This window comes from Oncorhynchus clarkii, chromosome 7 (genome assembly GCF_045791955.1).
Source record: "Oncorhynchus clarkii lewisi isolate Uvic-CL-2024 chromosome 7, UVic_Ocla_1.0, whole genome shotgun sequence".
Taxonomy (NCBI): domain Eukaryota; kingdom Metazoa; phylum Chordata; class Actinopteri; order Salmoniformes; family Salmonidae; genus Oncorhynchus; species Oncorhynchus clarkii.
The window spans coordinates 19,515,207-19,536,579 of record NC_092153.1 but is presented as its reverse complement, the minus strand read 5'-3'; the positions used below and the strand labels follow the sequence as shown (position 1 = coordinate 19,536,579).

Sequence of the window (21,373 nt, the reverse complement as noted above, 5' to 3'; positions counted from 1 at the left end):
TAGGCCTCCTTTTCCAGTTCTGCCCACAAATGTTCTATAGGATTGAGGTCAGGGTTTTGTGATGGCCACTCCAATACCTTGACTTTGTTGTCCTTAAGCCATTTTGCCACAACTTTGGAAGTATGCTTGGAGTCATTGTCCACTCTGAAGACCCATTTGTGACCAAGCTTTAACTGATGTCTTGAGATGTTCAATATATCCACATCATTTTCAGTTAGCCATGCTAGCTAATACGTTAGCACGTTAGCGAGTGTACTCGGCAAGTAGCCAATACTATGACCTTCCTCATGATGCCATCTATTTTGTGAAGTGCACCAGTCCCTCCTGCAGCAAAGCACCACCACAACATGATGCTGCCACCTCCCTGCTTCACGGTCGGGATGGTGTTCTTCGGCTTGCAAGCCTCCCGCTTTTTCCTCCAAACATAACGATGGTCATTATGGCCAAACAGTTGTATTTCTGTTTCATCAGACCAGAGGAAATTTCTCCAAAAAGTACGATCTATGTCCCCATGTGCAGTTGCAAACCGCAGTCTGGCTTTTTTTTATGGCGGTTTTGGAGCAGTGGCTTCTTCCTTGCTGAGCGGCCTTTCAGGTTATGTCGATATAGGACTCGTTTTACTGTGGATATAAATACTTTTGTACCTGTTACTTCCGGCACAAGGTTGATTTGCACTTTTCGCACCAAAGTACGTTCAGGAATTTGGAAATTGCTCCCAAGGATAAACCAGACTTGTGGAGGTCTACAATTTTTTTCTGAGGTCTTGGCTGATTTCTTTAGATTTTCCCATGACGTCAAGCAAAGAGGCACTGAGTATGAAGGTAGGCCTTGAAATACATCCACAGGTACACCTCCAATTGACTCAAATTATGTCAATTAGCCTATCAGATGCTTCTAAAGCCATGCCATTATTTCCTGGAATTTTCCAAGCTGTAAAGAGGCAAAGTCAACTTAGTGTCTGTAAACTTCTGACCCACTAGAATTGTGATTCAGTGAAATAACCTGTCTGTAAACAATTGTTGTAAAAATTACTTGTGCCATGCACAAAGTAGATGTCCTAACCGACTTGCCAAAACTATAGTTTGTTAACAATACATTTGTGGAGTGGTTGAAAAACAAGTTTTAATGACTCCAACCTAAGTGTATGTAAACCTCTGACTTTAACTGTACCTCACCTCGACTGGTGTAGATGTCCTCAGAGCCTGCGGTCTGGCCAATCAGGTGGTACTGGTTGAGACGGGATCCGTCTTCTGCCACCACTACAGACTTGGCAGCACCGGTTTGCCAGAGGTACACCACCTCAGAGACTGGATAGGCATCTGAAAGAGAGAAACAGGACACTGTAAGGATGCTAATGAGATATTATACAGGCCAGGGAACATATCAGGAACTAGCATGTCTCAGATAGAAATTATAGTTGAAACTCAGATCTAGAGTCAAGCGACACTAGGATGAAGCTATTTCTAGGGCTAAACGTTCTTCTGGCAACACAATCGGAGGCCTATATCGTGTAAGCATGACATGCATGCTGGGGAAGGAACATAACAAGTTTGTTACTTATGTCCAGGACACAAGGTTCCTCATATTCTACTCTAAGTGAAACTATGTAGTGGTTTGGTGTTCAAGTTGATTTATTTAGCAGTGCCAAAAAGTTGCTTCTGATCCTGCTGTGTTGAGTACAGCTAGGCACCCATTGCATTTGTGGATTTGTCAGTTATGTGGTGAATGGTTTTCTCTCTAAGAACAGATCTTAAAAGACAACATAGCTATACCCAATCTCTTTTCCTTTACCATAGTAAGGAAATCCACCGGAAGCTGTACAGTATAGACTAGAATAAGGGACTCTGCCAACTTTGGCCCTCTGGGGACTTCAGGCTTGGATTGAACTGTGGTTGAGTGCATGTTTGCAACGCAACACAGCTTGTTAATCACATAGCCACAGTGGCTGATTGTAGCTGACAGTGTCTGCTAACGCTGACCCCCAAGGTCTGGTCCAAATTACGCCTCTGCCACAGCAGAGAGGGTCATCAGGCATCGTGACATACAGAAAGACACAGATGCATACGTAGACAGACAGACAAATGGTTAGACGGACAGACAGGCAGGCAGGCAGGCAGAAACACACACAAACCCACCAACTTCAGATTGTAGCCTACTAGTTTTTTTGCTCAAGTCAGTGATCTGTAATCAAATTATTTCCCAATTAATCTAAAAGGGAAATTATTTATCTTGTCAGCTCTCTGTGTGGATTACAGGAGGGTCCAGTGTGGAGGTCACTCTAAAGCTGGGGCAAAGCCCTAAAGACTCATGACATCCACAAGGAGTTGCATTGGCTCCTCTCCTGAAACACTGACCCAAGATAGAACACAAAGGCCTGCCAACCATTAGGATCTCTTAATAGGCTGTATCAATAGAACATTCTGGATCGAGGAGTAATACAAAGTTCAGGTCAGGTCAGCTACAGTTTACAGTAGCCAGGTAGGGCATGTCAAATATTAAGATTTGTTACAACCAGAAACACACTTTTTACACTACTCATGACAGACAGTTATCATTTGAAGTACAAATGTATCTATTTTTCCTTTTTTAAATTAATTAACAAAAGTATTGTTACTCTCATGAGATATATACTATGCACATTCTACACTGAACAAAAATATAAATGCAACATGTAAAGTGTAGGTCCCATGTTTCATGTGCTGAAATGAAAGATCCCAGAATTATTCTAAACACATAAAAAGAGCAATTTCTTTTCTCACAAATTTGTTTACATCCATTAGTGAGCATTTCTTCTTTGCCAAGAGAATTCATCCACCTGACAGGTGTGGCATTTCAAGAAGCTGATTAAACAGCATGGTCATTACACAGGTGCACCTTGCGCGGGGGAAAAGGTTGAGGACAGGTAGAAGTTCGTAAACCAGGTCAGAGTCAGATGGGTAAAGGACGGCAGGCAGGCTCGAGGTCAGGGCAGGCAGAATGGTATAGCAGACAGGGTCAGGGCAGGCAGAAAAGGTTGGAAACGGGAGGACTAAAAAAACAACAGGAGTACAGAAAAATATGCTGGTAGGCTTGACGAGACAAGACGAACTGGCAACAGACAAACAGAAACCACCAATATAAATACACAGGGGATAATGGGAACAAATTGGAGACACCTGGTGGGGGGTGGAGACAAGCACAAAACAAGTGAAACAGATCAGGGTGTGACAGTACCCCCCCTCTAGGGGCACCACCTGGCGTCCTACCCGGGCGCATACCTGGTTGACCGGGATGCCGGCGGTGAAAGTCTGCGATGAGGGCCGGGTCCAGGATGTCCTTAGCGGGGACCCAGCACCTCTCCTCCAGGCCATAACCCTCCCAGTCAACCAGGTACTGGAAACCCCTGCCCCGAGGTTGAACACTCACGAGGCGTCTCACCGTGTATGCCGGATGGCCATCAATGAGACGGGGAGGGGGGTGGGCCTGGAAACAGGAGACAAAGGGCTGTGAGACAAAGGTTTAATCTTAGACACATGAACCATGAGATGTATGCGGAGGGAAGCAACAGAAGACAAACAGCAGTGGGACTAAGGATTTTAGAGATTGGAAAGGGGCCGATAAAGAGGGGGGAAAGTTAAACGGGATTCCACCCTGTGGGGCAGATCCCGAGTGGAGAACCATACCCTCTGCCCGAGACGATAACGGTAGGAGTTCTTAAGGAGAGCGGACCGGGATCTCTTCCAGGTACACCGACAGCGACGGACTAACATCTGGGCTGAGGGTATGCTGACCTCTTCCTCTTGCTCTGGGAAGAGTGGAGGCTGGTAACCCAGGGAAAACTCGCAAGGTGTGCGCCCAGTGGCCGAGCAGGGAAGGGCGTTCCGGGCGTACTCCACCCACACGAGTTGCTGGCTCCTGGTGGTGGGATTGGCCGAGACGAGGCACGGAGTGTCATCATGGGATTGGCACGCTCCAACTGGCCGTTGGACTGAGAATGAAACCCGGAGGACAGGCTAGCCGACAACCCAATGAGGGTACAGGTAACTTGATGGTAACTTGAAGGTAACTTGGGGAGGGGAATGAAATGGGCGCCTTTAGAAAACCTATTCATCACTGTAAGGATGGTGCTGTTGCTATCAGACAGAGGGAGACCAGTGACCGGGATATATGCAACCAGGGGCGATGAGGCACCAGGGAGTGTTTGAAAGAGGCCAGCCGGAGCTTGCCGCTGAATCTTGTTCTGAGCGTACACAGTGTGGAGACATCAGAAAACATAGTGGGCCACCAAAAACTTTGTTGGATGAAAGCCAGGGTCCGGTAGGAGCCGGGATGAAAGGTAAGCGTCGAGGAATGTTCCCATTCCAGGACTTGGGGAGGGGGTCTGAATCAGGGCCCCCTGGGGTCCGGCTGGGAATGCTGCACCTTGTGGACCAGGCTCTTGATTCCCCAGACAAGTGTAGTAGCGAGACAGGAGGTAGGGGAGGATGGTCTCTGGGTCTGCTGGTGTAGCCACAGAACTATACAGGCGAGAGAGAGCATCAGGCTTAACATTATTGGGCCCATGGCGGTATGTGATGGTAACGTTAAACCGAGTGAATAACAGAGCCCAACAAGCTTGTTTGGAGTTGAGGAGTTTAGCGGTGCGAAGATATTCAAGTTTCTTAAGGTCGGTCCAAACTAAGAATGGGTGTTCTGCCCTTTCAAGCCAGTGCCTCCACTCCTCCAGCGCCAACTTGACCGCAAGAAGCTCTCGATTACCAATGTCATAGTTCCTCTCAGCAGAATTCAGGCGATGAGAAAGGAACGTGCAGGGGTGCAACTTTTGGTCCTGGGCCAAACGTTGGGACAAAACGGCCCCCACTCCAATGTCCGAGGAGTAAACCTCCACCACGAACTGACAGGATACCCTGTCGGCAGCTTAAGACCATGGGAACCTTAGGAGAAGAGAGTGCAGAGAGGGAAGAAGCCAGGGTGCTGTGGCTCCGAATGAAGCAGCAGTACAAAACATTGCAGCTGCACTCTAGAGGTGGGTTGGGGCCAATCCATCACCACTCTCACCTTGTCACGCTCCATCTGAACGTCCCCTTCAGCGATGACGTATCCCAGAAAAGAGATAGTGGAGCGATGGAATTCACACTCTCAGCTTTCACAAACAACTGGTTCTCCAGGAGGCGCTGGAGGACATGTCGGACATGCGCTTGAGCAGAACGGGAGCAAACAAGGATGTTGAAGACGTTCTTCCACTCGTCTCCCAGCAGCCAGAGAGGGAATATAGCCGCCCATGAGGCAGTGTGGTGGAGGAAGTCATTGGCGCAATCATGGGGCGATGTGGAGGAAGGGAGGTGGCGCAAGCCTTGCTGAAAACCTCCAGGAGGTCCTGGTCCTCCGCGGGAACGGTGGAGAAATCCAAGGCTTTTCCAGAGCCCGCAGGAGGACATCCTGGGACAGACTGCGCCGCTTTAAGGAAATGTGAGTGGCAGAACGGACTCCAACCCAGGATAGAGCCAGTGGTCCAGTCAATCAGGGGGTTGTGCCTCTGGAGCCATGAAAATCCCAAAACAACAGGAACATGGGGAGATTCAATATGTAGAAGCTGTATGGACTCAATGTGATTGCCCGACACTCACAGGTTAATGGAAACCGTACTGTGAGTGACCCTGCCAATGGAGCGTCCGTCCAGTGCTCTGGCGTCCATGGGAATGGAGAAGAGTTGTGTGGAGATGCTCAGATACTAGAGTAGCGTACACAAAACTCTCGTCAGCCCCAGAGTCAATGATCACCCGGAGAGATTTAGACCAATCACCCCACAACAGGATAACATGGAAAGGGGTATGAGTAATAGGAGTTAGAAGACTCCCAGTATGGCCCACCAGCGTACTCGTATCTACTGATGAGCCTGGTCTTTTACTGAACAGGTGGATATGTAATGCCCTGTAGCACCACAATACAGGCAACTGTTGGAGCTCAGCCTGCATAATTGTTCCTTAGGCAACAATCTAGCCCTGCCCAGTTGCATAGGCTCTGGAGTAAACGAGTCGCCCGTCCCTGATGATTCCAGAGGGGGCTCGGGTGACTCGGATCCTCTCGAGAATGCAGGCGTCGGGGAATTCCTGGGTTCTTCGGAGGCGAGAAAGCAGTCATGGACGAGTGTGGCCGAGAACAGATCTCTCTCCTGCGTTCCCGTAGGCGCCCATCGATCCTTATGGTTAAGGCTATGATGGAGTTGTGTCTAAGGGTAACTCCCGAGCTGCGAGTTCGTCTTTAATCTCCGCTAATATTCCATGAAGGAAGATGTCAAACAGGGATTCCAGGTTCCAGGCACTCTCGGCGGCCAACATGCGAAAGTCTACCACGTAGTCTGCCACACTACAGGAGTCTTGACGTAGTAGAAGTAGCTTTCGGGCCTCCTCTCTCCCAGACACCGTTGAATCGAACACCTTACTCACCTCTGCCACGAAATCCTCCAGATGAAGGCAAATGGCAGATTGTTGCTCCCAAACCCCCGTTGCCCAGGTGAGAGCCCTTACAGACATCAGCGTTATGAGATACATTATCTTCGAACGATCCGAAGGAAACGAAGAGGGTTGCAGCTCAAAAGATGAGGGAGCAATGGGAAAGAAACGCCCGGCAGGTTCCAGGACCCCCAGCATAGCGCTCCGGAGGAGGTAAGTGGGGTTCTCAGGAAGCCGGGGTAGGCTGGACAAAATCACCATTGGTAGCACGATTACTGAGCAGCTGGGAGGTCTCCGTTGTGGCATGTTGCCTGATTGACAGTCCATGGAATTTCTCCAGTAATGATTTGAAACACTGGACATGGCGTTCCGCCAAAGTATGTCCTTCCGTAAGGTAGCTCCTAATTATTCCAATGGTGCCTCAATGCAGGGAGAGTGCTGGATCAGTCATGGCCAGTTCATACTATAACGACACAGGACAAGACCCAAATGCAGATACAGGAGGCAGATGGTTTGATATGTATTAATGGACAAGGGGCAGGCAAGAGGCAGGTCGAGGACAGGCAGAAGTTTGTAAACCAGGTCAGAGTCAGATGGGTACAGTACGGCAGGCAGGCTCAAGGTCAGGGCAGGCAGAATGGTATGGCAGGCGGGCTCAGAGTCAGGGCAGGCAGAAAAGGTCAGTACCGGGAGGAATAGAAAACAGGGACTAGAAAAACAGGAGTACGGAAAAACGCAGACGACGAACTGGCAACAGAAAAACGGAACCACCGGTATAAATACACAGGGGATAATGGGAACAAATGGGAGACACCTGGTGGGGGAGTGGAGACAAGCACAAGACAGGTGAAACAGATCAGGGTGTGACAGCCACAGATGTCTCGAGATTTGAGGGAGCGTGCAATTGGCATGCTGACAGCAGGAATGTCCACCAGAGCTGTTGCCATATAATTTTATGTTAATTTCTTTCCCATAAGCCGCCTCCAACGTTGTTTTAGAGAATTTGGCAGTATGTCCACTCGGTCTCACAACTGCAGACCCCGGGTATGGCGTCATGTGAGCAAGCGATTTGCTGATGTCAATGTTGGGAACAGAGTGCCCAATGATGGCTATGGGGTAATGGTATGGGCAGGCATAAGCTAAGGACAATGAACACAATTGCATTATATCGATGGCAATCTGAATGCAGAGATACCGTGAAGAGATCCTGAGTATATTTGTCATGCCATTCATCCGCTGCCATCAGCTCATGTTTCAGCATGGTAATGCACAGATTAGGGCCTAATGAATTTATTGCAATTGACTGATTTCATGATATGAACTGTAACTAAGTAAAATCTTTGAAATTGTTGCACGCTGCGTTTTATATTGTATGTAAAGTATAAGGGTGCAACCTTTAGGGTAGTCAGAAACCTAGTCTCGGGATTCAGGAAAGCTTTTACGCTTTATCAGGTGTTAACCTCATTTAAACTGAAACATCTAGCAAGCTGTTCCTCTCTTGGACACTGTCACTGTAGAAACAGTGTTGGATATTGACGTGAAACCACACCTGTCCTAAAAATACAGCGCCAACATTCTGAGAGGAACCTCAGAAACAGCACCTTTCCTATCTGCTATCAATTTGAGGCCTAGGTCTCTTTAAGCATGCAGGGAGATGCAGAGGAAAGTGGATAGTGAGGAATAATGGGCCAGTCAGAACCATGGGAAATAAGTGGAGGTACAGATATAGGATCTTAATTTGAGAGAGTTTGTTATAGCAGGGAAATAATCCTACAGCAACAGGAAATTTGAATTGTTATTTCGATTGTAATTGACGGACATTTTTCATAAGTTAGAATCCAGTCTGAAATGAATTTCAAGGTGGAAATTACAAACTTGAGAAGGATTTTAAATCCTCAAATACACTACATGTACATGTTCTGCATTGAAGAAAAGTGATCCTGCAACAGGTTGACCAAATTAATATCCTGCATCTGTATAGAGTCCTCAGCATTTGTAGATGGTTTGTATATAAAATTGAAAAACACAAAGGCCTAGAGAACCAGGTTAAGAAAGGGATGAACCACAGGAACCTGGAAGAAAGAAAATGAGACTGAGAGAGAGAGGAAGAAAATATGAGGGTGAGTCATGTTCTTCAAGGCTATACACAGTACCGGTCTACTTCATTTCAACTTAATTTCCATGTTCCATGTAATTTTTGTAAATATTTTTTATTTTTTTAAATTAAGGATGAAAAGAATGACTGTAGTTTAATCCCCGGATGACAAAGTGTCTTTCTGGATTAAAGAAAATAATACAAATGAGGTACACTGTGAATGTTCCTAGGGACTAAACAAGCATTTCTCCCTCGTTGTAGGAGGAAAATGCGCGTGTGTGTGTGTGTGTGTGTGTGTGTGTGTGTGTGTGTGTGTGTGCGCGCGTGTGCGTGTGTTGGGTGGGAAGAACAAAGAAAAAGAAAGTGATGGATCAATGTAAAGTGCAGTAACTAAGCAACCAAGCTCAATAGCATGTCATAGCACTTTGCTGTAGTACTGGTACTACTTGCCATGCCTAGTGGATTGCTATTTACAGTCAGACTTCTTGGATGGCTTTAGCCCGAAAGCCAGGGCCAAAATGTAAAGTTGGGTGGGTTTAGAAGCATTAAGGATAATGACGCGGGAGATACCACGATTTAGTAGTAGAGCTAAAGGATTTGGCAGGCGGTGCCTGTCACCTATGCCAACTTAACGGCAACCTCTCCCCGACTGAGATTGCACGGTACAAACCCATCTATTACATAACATGAACATTAGGAGTTGCGATAGATGAATGAGTAACTGAATGAACGAATGGATGAATGAGTGAATAAACAAATGAATAAACAAACAAACAAATACATGGACAATGAACAAGTGAACAAATGAAAGGATGGATAGATTTGATATCATCTTTGTTTACATACTGTCCACACACCCATACATCTTAATCTGAAAACCTGAGCCATCTACTGTACCTGTGAGGAGACTGTGCTAGTACCTAATAGTAATAGGATGGTTTTACAGCGTCTAAAACCCTCCTGTGATTTTAATTGACCATGGGAATAGAAAAGAGCTACACCGTGCATACAGCAATGCACTGATTGAGCCTTGCCTGTAATACGCAACCCATTTAAATCAGCCTCGTATATCAAAAGAGGCTGTGCCTAGGTCCCAAATGGCACCCTGTTCCCTATATAGTGCACTACTTTTGACCTGAGTCAAAAGTAGTGCACAAAATAGGGAATAGGGTGCCATTTGGGGCGCATGCGGTCCTTTGTACTCTCCATACAGATAACCTTGTGTTAGTAATGCATGGACGACAATAGAGAACCCAGCCCCGAAAAGCACTTCAGTTCACCACAGCTCTGATCGGTTGAAGACTGAGAGAGACTTGAGTGCCATCATTCCATAGACTTCAATGACTGTTTATTACAGCACTCTTGTAGATTATTTCTGTATCATGATATAGTTTTTTACACCAATTTAACCATTTTATGAATTTAGATGTGGAATAGTGTCAAAAGTGCCCATTTTTGACCTGTGATGTATTTTTGCTGGTAATTTCAATATTTCACTGTTCCTTCTAGTACAGTGCACTAGTTATGAGTTAATCTTCAAAAAAAGAGTGCCTGCTAAAAATACAATATGCAATAGTGTGTCAAAAAAGCATAAGAAGGCGGCGATCCCACATCTCAAGTATGACGTTGCATTGACCCCCGAATGACGTCTTAGCAGCAGCAGCATGGTCAAGTCAGACATTTTCCATGCTAATCCACAGACCTATACAAATGTAGGCTCTTTATTTGTTCCAGTTTGTTATAGCAGGAAAATAATCAGGAAACAGGAAATAATGAATGGACATTTTTGTAGAGGTTGATACATTTTTCGTTAGGGCAAATCAAGTCTAAAATTTCAATGTGGAAATGACAAACTTCAGAAGCATTTTTAACTCTCAAATAGACTACACATTTGAAATGTCCTGCAACAGTTCTCCTGCAACAGGGTGATCAAATTACAATCCCACATCTGTACAAACATACACATACACCCTCCTCCTCCCCACACACTAGCACATCCATTGTATTTATCATGGACATTATTTTATAAGACTTAGTTTTTCTGTGCCGCTTTAAAAAAAAGGTCAACTGTGGAGAGTTAAGGCAAGATGCACTTTCCATCGTCCTTCATATCCCCTGTGAGCTGGGCTGCACAGGAAAGCAGTTGTATCTGGTGGTGAAGTGGGATGTGTGGGTGATGGAATGAGAAATAGAGCCTGTGGTCACAGTGCTCAGACAACTGGCTATACTGTAGTGGCTGTATCGGTATGCTCTGTATGTAAATGACTCAAATGCAAATGTTTTCTGAGTGTCTGGCCTTTTTTTGTTAGGGCAAATCTAGTCTGAAATTTCAAAGTGGAAATTCTAAACTTTAGAAGCCTTTTTAAAACTCAAATACACTACAAGTTTGCGTTTCCTGCTTAGCAGAAAAATTCTCAGCAACAAAACAGTGATCAAATTAAGATCCTACATCTGTAGGGGCAGTCCAATCAGCTAGGTAATCTGGCTATATACGTCCTATGGTGTGACAAAGCCCAGTGTTTACTATAGTGTGACATGCCCAGGGCATTCCTATTAGCTTCCCTGGGACTATCCATCTGTGGTGACCCCTTCTAAAAGGTCAAGGTACGGCTGAGCTATTTCAAGCCAGCACTTAAACCAGGCAGGCAACACCCATACCAACCCCGCCTTGCCCCAACCGACAACACTTCAGGAGAATGTTAACATAACAGGATGAGATGCTTAGCCGCAGATGCTGGTGTGACACCTGGATAAAACAGTACAAGCAGTTTCCAGTTCTGGAAATCCTCTGGGTTTAGGAACGTATGGTTTTCAACTTGAGAGGGGGGTCGAGGGGTTTCACCTAACTGTTGAGAATTCAAATAGTAGAATACGCCGGGTGAAATTTCGAAACTCGGTTGTGCATAAGCAGTTTTTTTCTTGTTATGCCAGTCACTGACAGTCACCCAATTAGCCCATGTCAGCATGAAAAAAAAGGTGAATAGGTCTAGCCAGCTATTTAAACTTGTTGTAGTGGCGGCAGGTAGCCTGGAGGTTAAGAGTGTTGGGCCAGTAACCGGACGGTTGCTGTTTGAATCCTTGAGCCGGCTCTGTGCACTCTCTCTGTGCCCTTGAGCAAGGCACTTAACCATAATTGCTGCTAAAAGTCACTCTGGATAAGAGCGTCTGCTAAATGACTCAAATGTAAATGTAGTAATCATGGCTGAATTACCGACCAGGCACGAAGGGCCATTGATTTTGTTAGTCCCTCTCACTCAAATACTATATTAACATGGCATAAGTCATTGCAAAATGTGTCAAATTTCTAGCTTTAAAACTTCAAATAATTTGCTCCACCCCAATAGCATAATGTGTTGAATTACAGGAAATTAGCTGTAAAACTCCGCCCCATGGCAAAACTTGTAGAATTGCAGAAAACATGCTTTAAATTGCTACATTTTTTTCTATGCCCATGGCAAAATGTGTGGAATTGCAGGAAATGTACTTTAACTTTTTCTCTCCGCCCTCAAGAGGGGGGGCTACTAAAATGTTTTGCCAGCGAGGTGTGGGGTCCCCCAACCAAATCTCGCTGAGGGTGCACACAAAGACTAGGGCCAGCCCTGCCTGACCATAGTCTGCTTTTAGGTCTAATTGGTAAATGGTAATACAACCCTGGGAGCCCTGGTGAGGTGGTACAGTAGGATAGCCCAGGTGCTGAGGACACAGGCCACGTGCCAGGTTACCAGAGGTAATTAAGGGCCTGGTTACCTGAGGTAATTAAGGGCCAGGTTACCTGAGGTAATTAAGGGCCAGGTTACCTGAGGTAATTAAGGGCCAGGTTACCTGAGGTAATTAAGGCCAAGCAATTTGATTAAAGGATGGATAAACCTTTTGACCCTCCACCTAGTTTAACTGAACCAGGTTTAGCTCCTCCGGCTTCAGGATTCAGGTCCTTCCTTATTGCGGAGCCGTCGTTGTGGCTGGATCCTGTGTTCTTTCCTTGTTCCATAGGTACCATCCTATACTGTGCAAGCTCAATTGTCTCTTTAGAGGAATTGATTTGGTAGTTTGCTGAGTTGGAGGTTTACCGAGGTATAAATAATGCTGTCATTGACTCATACTCCGATCATAAGAAGTCTGGGCCTAGTAATGTTTATACGTATGGGATCTGTGCCGTTGTATTATTGGGGTGGCAAAGCGTAATACACTGAATATCAACACATGGCATTGTACTCACAGCTTCCAAACTTCAAAGGGCAAGCATGAGCATCCATTGGGAAGTCCTCCAACTGCATGGGACACTCTGCCGATATGGTTAACCTAGAGAAAGACCCAAAATATCAAGACAATAAACCCAAATCTCCTACTGTGATAATCCTGTTCATTACAAATCCAGTGCTGCCGTCATCATCGACATCTTCGTCTCCAGCGCTAATGTTAGTTGCATAGATAGCACAATGCCTGTACGATTACATCACAGGGTTTATTTTTTATTATTTAATTTTTTTTCTCCCCTTGTAGGCTTCATCATTTCTAGACAGAAACACCAAGAATTCACCCTGATCCAAGCACATGGCATTACATGGATTATACTGCCATCTTGTGGTGGTTGTATTATTTGTGAATTCCCGGCTGTGGTTCATGTCAAATCCCCCATGTGCTGTATGTCAAGAGTGTATTCACAGAGAACTTCTCCACAAAGTAACCACACATAGTAACACATTGATAAAACAATGAAATGAGGCCACCTCTAGTCCTTGAGGACCATATGGACTCAGGTTGTGTTCACTTCACTGCATCATTATTCAATGTTATTACTTTGCTTCTATGTGTCAGAAACAGCTGACATGTTTCAAGATCTTATTGGATCATATGAAGCCCAATTCTCATTGGTCTGCATTATGAACAGGAAAGGCTGCCATCATGTGGTTATAAGAGAAACTGCAGGACTGGAAATTGAATAACCTGCTTTTTCTGTCTCACAAGGAAAGTATATTGGTATAGGTACAGGTATGATAAGCTATATCCTAATGTAGGTCCATGCATAGAGAGCTGCCTTTTTCCCTTACAAAATTAGGGCTACAAATCCCCCCTCAAGTAACATGTAACAGGTGTCATCTATTCTAAAACATCCCATGTAATCCATTTTTTTGCATTCACAATAATGAACCTGCATTTGTTGTGTGATTAACATTTACGTGTTATGTGCTGATGTCACCAGTGCACGTCAAAGTAATGGACATGCCAAAAAGACTGCACTAGTTCCTTAATATGCTTATTTCATGCATCAGAGGTACAGTTTGCTATGGAAATGAGAATACTACATGATGCTCTCGTGCTTTAACCTCTTCTGCATCATAATATAATGGGGTGCAGCCTGTTCTCGTTAAGCACATACATTATGATGGAAATGGATTAGAACACTGTATGAATTATTTGTGGCGACAAATGTATGACTTGCTCTGAAAACTCTGTTGCTCTCGGGCTAATGTTTCGGGAATTCGGGGGGGGGGGGGGGGTGAGAATGCAATCACATTTAGTCATTATCTCCACTGGAGAGAAGGAGCTTTCCCCTGATGTCGGTGGATTCTGAAAGGCTGGACCATGCAATAAATCTAGGTAGCGCGCTAATCTCCTTCCTGGTAATGGAAATACATTAGGAGACAGGAGTAAAACCGGACCGATTAAAAGCAGAAACGTCCTGATGTTTCATTTCCTGAGTCGTTGGGAAATCTGTTATCTTTTTAAATGATGGGCCTGATATCCGCTTCTTCTTCTTTCACTCATCAGACTTTGATTCCAGCGACGGCGATGCCTGATCGTGCCAAATAGTGCCCGGTCACATGGCCGTAAGGGGTTAATATGGTTAATCTATTTCTCTTGCATCTGTTTATCTGGCATTAAGATGATCTTAGTTTGTGGTATTGATATGGAATAAATTATACCTCCTAAAATGATACCAGGAAGTTCTGATCTATTCGTATGATTCCTATTGGTTGTCATCACTTCCTGTTCCTGTCTATTATGAATTCAAGGGTGAATATTTCATCTAATCTGCCACATATTGGTCAGTGTTCCATAACATACATAATACAGCATCACAAAGAACAAAAGAACAGAAAGTTGTCTGAGCCTACGTTACCAAGAGCTGGGCTGAGTAGAACAGCTGTGCAGAGGCTTTTGTTACCTCCTACACACAGACAACAACAATAACCAAACCAGTTCAGGGCCATATGTGAATCGTGGCTGGCTGTATTTCAGTGAGCGTAACGTTTGTTTTTCAGACACAAAGCTCAGATATTATTCTCTATAAGTCTAAGCCTTTCGGGTGGGGAAGGGGAGGTTCAGCTAACATATGGAATTGTTTTATGATGGTCATACCATGGATCATTTAGCTATTTGATTTGGAATTGTAGGACCCCTGTAGGTATTCCACAAAAATATTTAATTTGGTCTTTACTACTATAGCCCATAGAAATGCATTGAATAACACATTCATAAATGGCCAAACAGATTTTGAAGTGTCTTTCCTATATTTAAGAGATATAAGAAAGCTAAGTAAATATTCTTGTTTTTTGGATACATATTTAACCCCCTTTTTTCCCCCATTCATTTATTTTTTAACAGTTACCTTCAGACGAGTGACACTTGTGGAGATCATAAATCCAAAACGGAGAACACCATCATATTTGTGAGAATCTCTCCTTTCCATAGTAGGGTCATATTAGTTTGTAGCCCAAACGGTTCAGACGCTACAGAGGTTTTCGTGAGAAAATCGATTTTGGGGATGTCTCATGGTCTGAAAAGCACTGCTGCAGCTCGGCCACCTTCCACCATAGATGCGGAATTCTGACATAGGCAGATGTGGTGGATTGAGACGCAGCCCAATCAAAGAAACGGACATCTCCAGCTTAAACTGACAGATTTTGATGGAGATATTTTTACTATGTTACTTAGTTTGACGCATGGGTGTGTAAATAGACTCTTAAGGATTATGGTTCAGGGTCAGAGTTTCTCTTGGTCAGTCCACATGGTCAGAGTCCAAATTCAAGGATGTATTCAGTGAGGTGAAACATATAGAACGTTGCAGATAGAAATGTGATGAATGATTACTGATTTAGAATGACAGACAATCCTATCTCTGTTCTACACCATACCTTTCTATCAGATAGAAATGCGATGAATAGACCTGACACGATTCCCCATTCTACATTACTCCTATCTATGTGATACATTTCTAACTGAAATAGCACTGAACGGTCCCGTGGTTGGTACCTCATAGTGTAGAGCAGCGTCCCGTCATCCTTCAGTCTCAGTAGCTTGTTCGGTGTGGTCATGTTGTGGGCGATAGACTTTTTCCCGTTGAGGAAGAATGTGTCTGGGGTCCAGATGTTACTGGCCAGGAGGTTGTTCAGAGGCAGCATCTCCATGGGTCCTTTGAAACACAGGCGCTCATCTTTCCAGCTTTGTCGGAAAAACACATCGATGGTGTATTCCTAAGGTGGAGAGAAACATGGTGTTGATACATGGTGAAAACACTCAAGAGTCAAAGCCCATGGAGCCAATTACATGGACACATACAGATCTGCTATTTTAATTTGATCACTCAGACTCAGAGGATGTTCCTGTGCAGGAGGAAATGCAACGTGTGGTGTACCTGAGATTTAAAAAGGTTTAAAAATATTATTATTTTGTTGATTATTTTATTTTATATTTTCGACTAACCTTACAACCCCTCTCCTCATTGGAGTAAACTAACAAACAACAACACTTAAGCTTCTACTTCCAGCTTCTACATGTTATCTTCAGGAAAGTATTGACTTTTTCAACATTTTGTTATATTACAGCAGTTTTCCAAAATGGATTGAAGAATGAATAATCCTTCGCAATCTACACACAACACCCCATAATTACAAAGCAAAAACAGGTTGACATTTTTGCTAAAAAAAATATAAATAAAAAAATGTATTTACATAAGTATTCAGACCATTGGCTTTGAGACTCAAAATTGACCTCATGGGCACATCCTGTTTCCATTGATCATCCTTGATGTTTCTACAACTTGATTGGAGTCCACCTGTGGTAAATTCAATTGATTGGACATGATTTGGAAAGGCACACAACTGTCTATATAAAGTCCCACAGTTGACAGTGCATGTCAGAGCAAAAACCAAACCCTGAGGTTGAAGGAATTGTCCATCAAATCAAATCAAATCAAATCAAATTTTATTTGTCACATACACATGGTTAGCAGATGTTAATGCGAGTGTAGCGAAATGCTTGTGCTTCTAGTTCCGACAATGCAGTAATAACAAGTAATCTAACTAACAATTCCAAAACTACTGTCTTGTACACAGTGTAAGGGGATAAAGAATATGTACATAAGGATATATGAATGAGTGATGGTACAGAGCAGCATAGGCAAGATACAGTAGATGGTATCGGGTACAGTATGTACAAATGAGATGAGTATGTAAACAAAGTGGCATAGTATAGTATAAAGTGGCTAGTGATACATGTATTACATAAGGATACCGTCGATGATATAGAGTACAGTATATACGTATGCGTATGAGATGAATAATGTAGGGTAAGTAACATTTATATAAGGTAGCATTGTTTAAAGTGGCTAGTGATATATTTACATCATTTCCCATCAATTCCCATTATTAAAGTGGCTGGAGTTGAGTCAGTGTCAGTGTGTTGGCAGCAGCCACTCAGTGTTAGTGGTGGCTGTTTAACAGTCTGATGGCCTTGAGATTGAAGCTGTTTTTCAGTCTCTCGGTCCCAGCTTTGATGCACCTGTACTGACCTCGCCTTCTGGATGATAGCGGGGTGAACAGGCAGTGGCTCGGGTGGTTGATGTCCTTGATGATCTTTATGGCCTTCCTGTGGCATCGGGTGGTGTAGGTGTCCTGGAGGGCAGGTAGTTTGCCCCCGGTGATGCGTTGTGCAGACCTCACTACCCTCTGGAGAGCCTTACGGTTGAGGGCGGTGCAGTTGCCATACCAGGCGGTGATACAGCCCGCCAGGATGCTCTCGATTGTGCATCTGTAGAAGTTTGTGAGTGCTTTTGGTGACAAGCCGAATTTCTTCAGCCTCCTGAGGTTGAAGAGGCGCTGCTGCGCCTTCTTCACGATGCTGTCTGTGTGAGTGGACCAATTCAGTTTGTCTGTGATGTGTATGCCGAGGAACTTAAAACTTGCTACCCTCTCCACTACTGTTCCATCGATGTGGATAGGGGGGTGTTCCCTCTGCTGTTTCCTGAAGTCCACAATCATCTCCTTAGTTTTGTTGACGTTGAGTGTGAGGTTGTTTTCCTGACACCACACTCCGAGGGCCCTCACCTCCTCCCTGTAGGCCGTCTCATCGTTGTTGGTAATCAAGCCTACCACTGTTGTGTCGTCCGCAAACTTGATGATTGAGTTGGAGGCGTGCGTGGCCACGCAGTCGTGGGTGAACAGGGAGTACAGGAGAGGGCTCAGAACGCAACCTTGTGGGGCCCCAGTGTTGAGGATCAGCGGGGAGGAGATGTTGTTGCCTACCCTCACCACCTGGGGGCGGCCCGTCAGGAAGTCCAGTACCCAGTTGCACAGGGCGGGGTCGAGACCCAGGGTCTCGAGCTTGATGACGAGCTTGGAGGGTACTATGGTGTTGAATGCCGAGCTGTAGTCGATGAACAGCATTCTCACATAGGTATTCCTCTTGTCCAGATGGGTTAGGGCAGTGTGCAGTGTGGTTGAGATTGCATCGTCTGTGGACCTATTTGGGCGGTAAGCAAATTGGAGTGGGTCTAGGGTGTCAGGTAGGGTGGAGGTGATATGGTCCTTGACTAGTCTCTCAAAGCACTTCATGATGACGGATGTGAGTGCTACGGGGCGGTAGTCATTTAGCTCAGTTACCTTAGCTTTCTTGGGAACAGGAACAATGGTGGCCCTCTTGAAGCATGTGGGAACAGCAGACTGGTATAGGGATTGATTGAATATGTCCGTAAACACACCGGCCAGCTGGTCTGCGCATGCTCTGAGGGCGCGGCTGGGGATGCCATCTGGGCCTGCAGCCTTGCGAGGGTTAACACGTTTAAATGTCTTACTCACCTCGGCTGCAGTGAAGGAGAGACCGCATGTTTTCGTTGCAGGCCGTGTCAGTGGCACTGTATTGTCCTCAAAGCGGGCAAAAAAGTTATTTAGTCTGCCTGGGAGCAAGACATCCTGGTCCGTGACTGGGCTGGGTTTCTTCCTGTAGTCCGTGATTGACTGTAGACCCTGCCACATGCCTCTTGTGTCTGAGCCGTTGAATTGAGATTCTACTTTGTCTCTGTACTGGCGCTTAGCTTGTTTGATAGCCTTGCGGAGGGAATAGCTGCACTGTTTGTATTCGGTCATGTTACCAGACACCTTGCCCTGATTAAAAGCAGTGGTTCGCGCTTTCAGTTTCACACGAATGCTGCCATCAATCCACGGTTTCTGGTTAGGGAATGTTTTAATCGTTGCTATGGGAACGACATCTTCAACGCACGTTCTAATGAACTCGCACACCGAATCAGCGTATTCGTCAATGTTGTTATCTGACGCAATACGAAACATCTCCCAGTCCACGTGATGGAAGCAGTCTTGGAGTGTGGAGTCAGCTTGGTCGGACCAGCGTTGGACAGACCTCAGCGTGGGAGCCTCTTGTTTTAGTTTCTGTCTGTAGGCAGGGATCAACAAAATGGAGTCGTGGTCAGCTTTTCCGAAAGGGGGGCGGGGCAGGGCCTTATATGCGTCGCGGAAGTTAGAGTAACAATGGTCCAAGGTCTTTCCTCCCCTGGTTGCGCAATCGATATGCTGATAAAATTTGGGGAGTCTTGTTTTCAGATTAGCCTTGTTAAAATCCCCAGCTACAATGAATGCAGCCTCCGGATAAATTGTTTCCAGTTTGCAGAGAGTTAAATAAAGTTCGTTCAGAGCCATCGATGTGTCTGCTTGGGGGGGGATATATACGGCTGTGATTATAATCGAAGAGAATTCTCTTGGTAGATAATGCGGTCTACATTTGATTGTGAGGAATTCTAAATCAGGTGAACAGAAGGATTTGAGTTCCTGTATGTTTCTTTCATCGCACCATGTCACGTTAGTCATAAGGCATACGCCCCCGCCCCTCTTTTTACCAGAAAGATGTTTTTTCCTGTCTGCGCGATGCGTGGAGAAACCTGTTGGCTGCACCGCTTCGGATTGCGTCTCTCCAGTAAGCCACGTTTCCGTGAAGCAAAGAACGTTACAGTCTCTGATGTCCCTCTGGAATGCTACCCTTGCTCGGATTTCATCAACCTTGTTGTCAAGAGACTGGACTTGGCAAGAAGAATGCTAGGGAGTGGTGCGCGCTGTGCCCGTCTCCGGAGTCTGACCAGAAGACCGCCTCGTTTCCCTCTCTTTCGGAGTCGTTTTTTTGGGTCGCTGCATAGGATCCACTCCGTTGTCCTGTTTGTAAGGCAGAACACAGGATCCGCGTCGCGAAAAACATATTCTTGGTCGTACTGATGGTGAGTTGATGCTGATCTTATATTCAGTAGTTCTTCTCGACTGTATGTAATGAAACCTAAGATGACCTGGGGTACTAATGTAAGAAATAACACGTAAAAAAACAAAAAACTGCATAGTTTCCTAGGAACGCAAAGCGAGGCGGCCATCTCTGTCGGCGCCGGAAGTCCGTCCTTGAGTGGCCCAGCCAGAGCCCAGACTTGAACCCGATCGAACATCTCTGAAGAGCCCCGAGACAGGATTGTGTCAAGGCACAGATCTGGGGAAGGGTTCCAAAATATTTCTGCAGCATTGGAGTCCCTAAGAACACAGTGGTCACCATCATTCTTAAATGGAAGAAGTTTGGAACCACCAAGACTCTTCCGGTCGAGAAGAGTTGGTCAGGGAGGTGACCAAGAACACAATGGTCACTCTGACAGAGCTCTAGAGTTCCTCTGTGGAGAAAGGAGAATCTTCCAGAAAGACAACCATCTCTGCAGCACTCCACCAATCAGGCCTTTATGGAAGAGTGACCAGACGGAAGCCATTCTTCAGTAAAAGGCACATGACAGCCCACTTGGAGTTGGTCAAAAGGCACCTAAAGACTCTCAGACCATGATAAACAAGATTCTCTGGTTTGATAAAACCAAGATTGAACCCTTTGGCCTGAATGCCAAGCATCATGTCTGGAGGAAACCTGGCACCATCCCTACGGTGAAGCATGGTGGTGGCAGCATCATGCTGTGGGGATGTTTTTCAGCGGCAGGGACTGGGAGACAAGTCATGATCGAGGCAAAGATGAACGGAGCAAAGTACAAAGTGATCCTTAATGAAAATCTGCTCCAGAGCGCTCAGGACCTCAAACTGGGGCAAAGGTTCACCTTCCAACAGGAGAACGAGCCTAAGCACGCAGCCAAGACAACGCAGGAGTGGCTTCGGGACAAGTCTCTGAATGTCCTTGAGTGGCCCAGCCAGAGCCCAGACTTGAACCCGATCGAACATCTCTGAAGAGACCTGAAAACAGCTGTGCAGCAACGCTCCCCATCCAACCTGACAGAGCTTGAGAGGATCTGCACAGAAGAATGGGAGAAACTCCCCAAATACAGGTGTGCCAAGCATGTAGCTTTATACCCAAGAAGTCTCAAAGCTGTAATCGCTGCCAAAGGTGTTTCAACAAAGTCCTGAGTAAAGGGACTACGGCTGTAACCTAACAAATGTGGAAAAAGTCAAGGGGTCTGAATACCTTCTGAAGGCACTGTACATTTTAGACACAATATATTTTGCAATAGTTATCTTTTATTTGTTTTCACTCCTATCCTTCCACTACCCTCAACCCCTCCCGCCTATTTCTGAAGACCATCCAGTTTGAT

At 45.3% G+C, this 21,373-nt stretch overlaps 1 protein-coding gene across 1 annotated transcript in view; it reads right to left on the bottom strand.

The window, feature by feature from the left end:
* LOC139413007 (gamma-aminobutyric acid receptor subunit alpha-5-like) overlaps positions 1-21,373 on the bottom strand; it is a 37,582-nt gene that overhangs the window by 10,383 nt on the left and 5,826 nt on the right. Inside the window, exons 5-7 of the mRNA XM_071159970.1 lie at positions 15,781-16,001; positions 12,743-12,825; positions 1,176-1,319 (exon numbers count right to left, since the gene is read on the bottom strand). Coding sequence (XP_071016071.1) covers positions 1,176-1,319; positions 12,743-12,825; positions 15,781-16,001 — 448 coding nt within the window. The remainder of the gene's footprint in view (positions 1-1,175; positions 1,320-12,742; positions 12,826-15,780; positions 16,002-21,373) is intronic.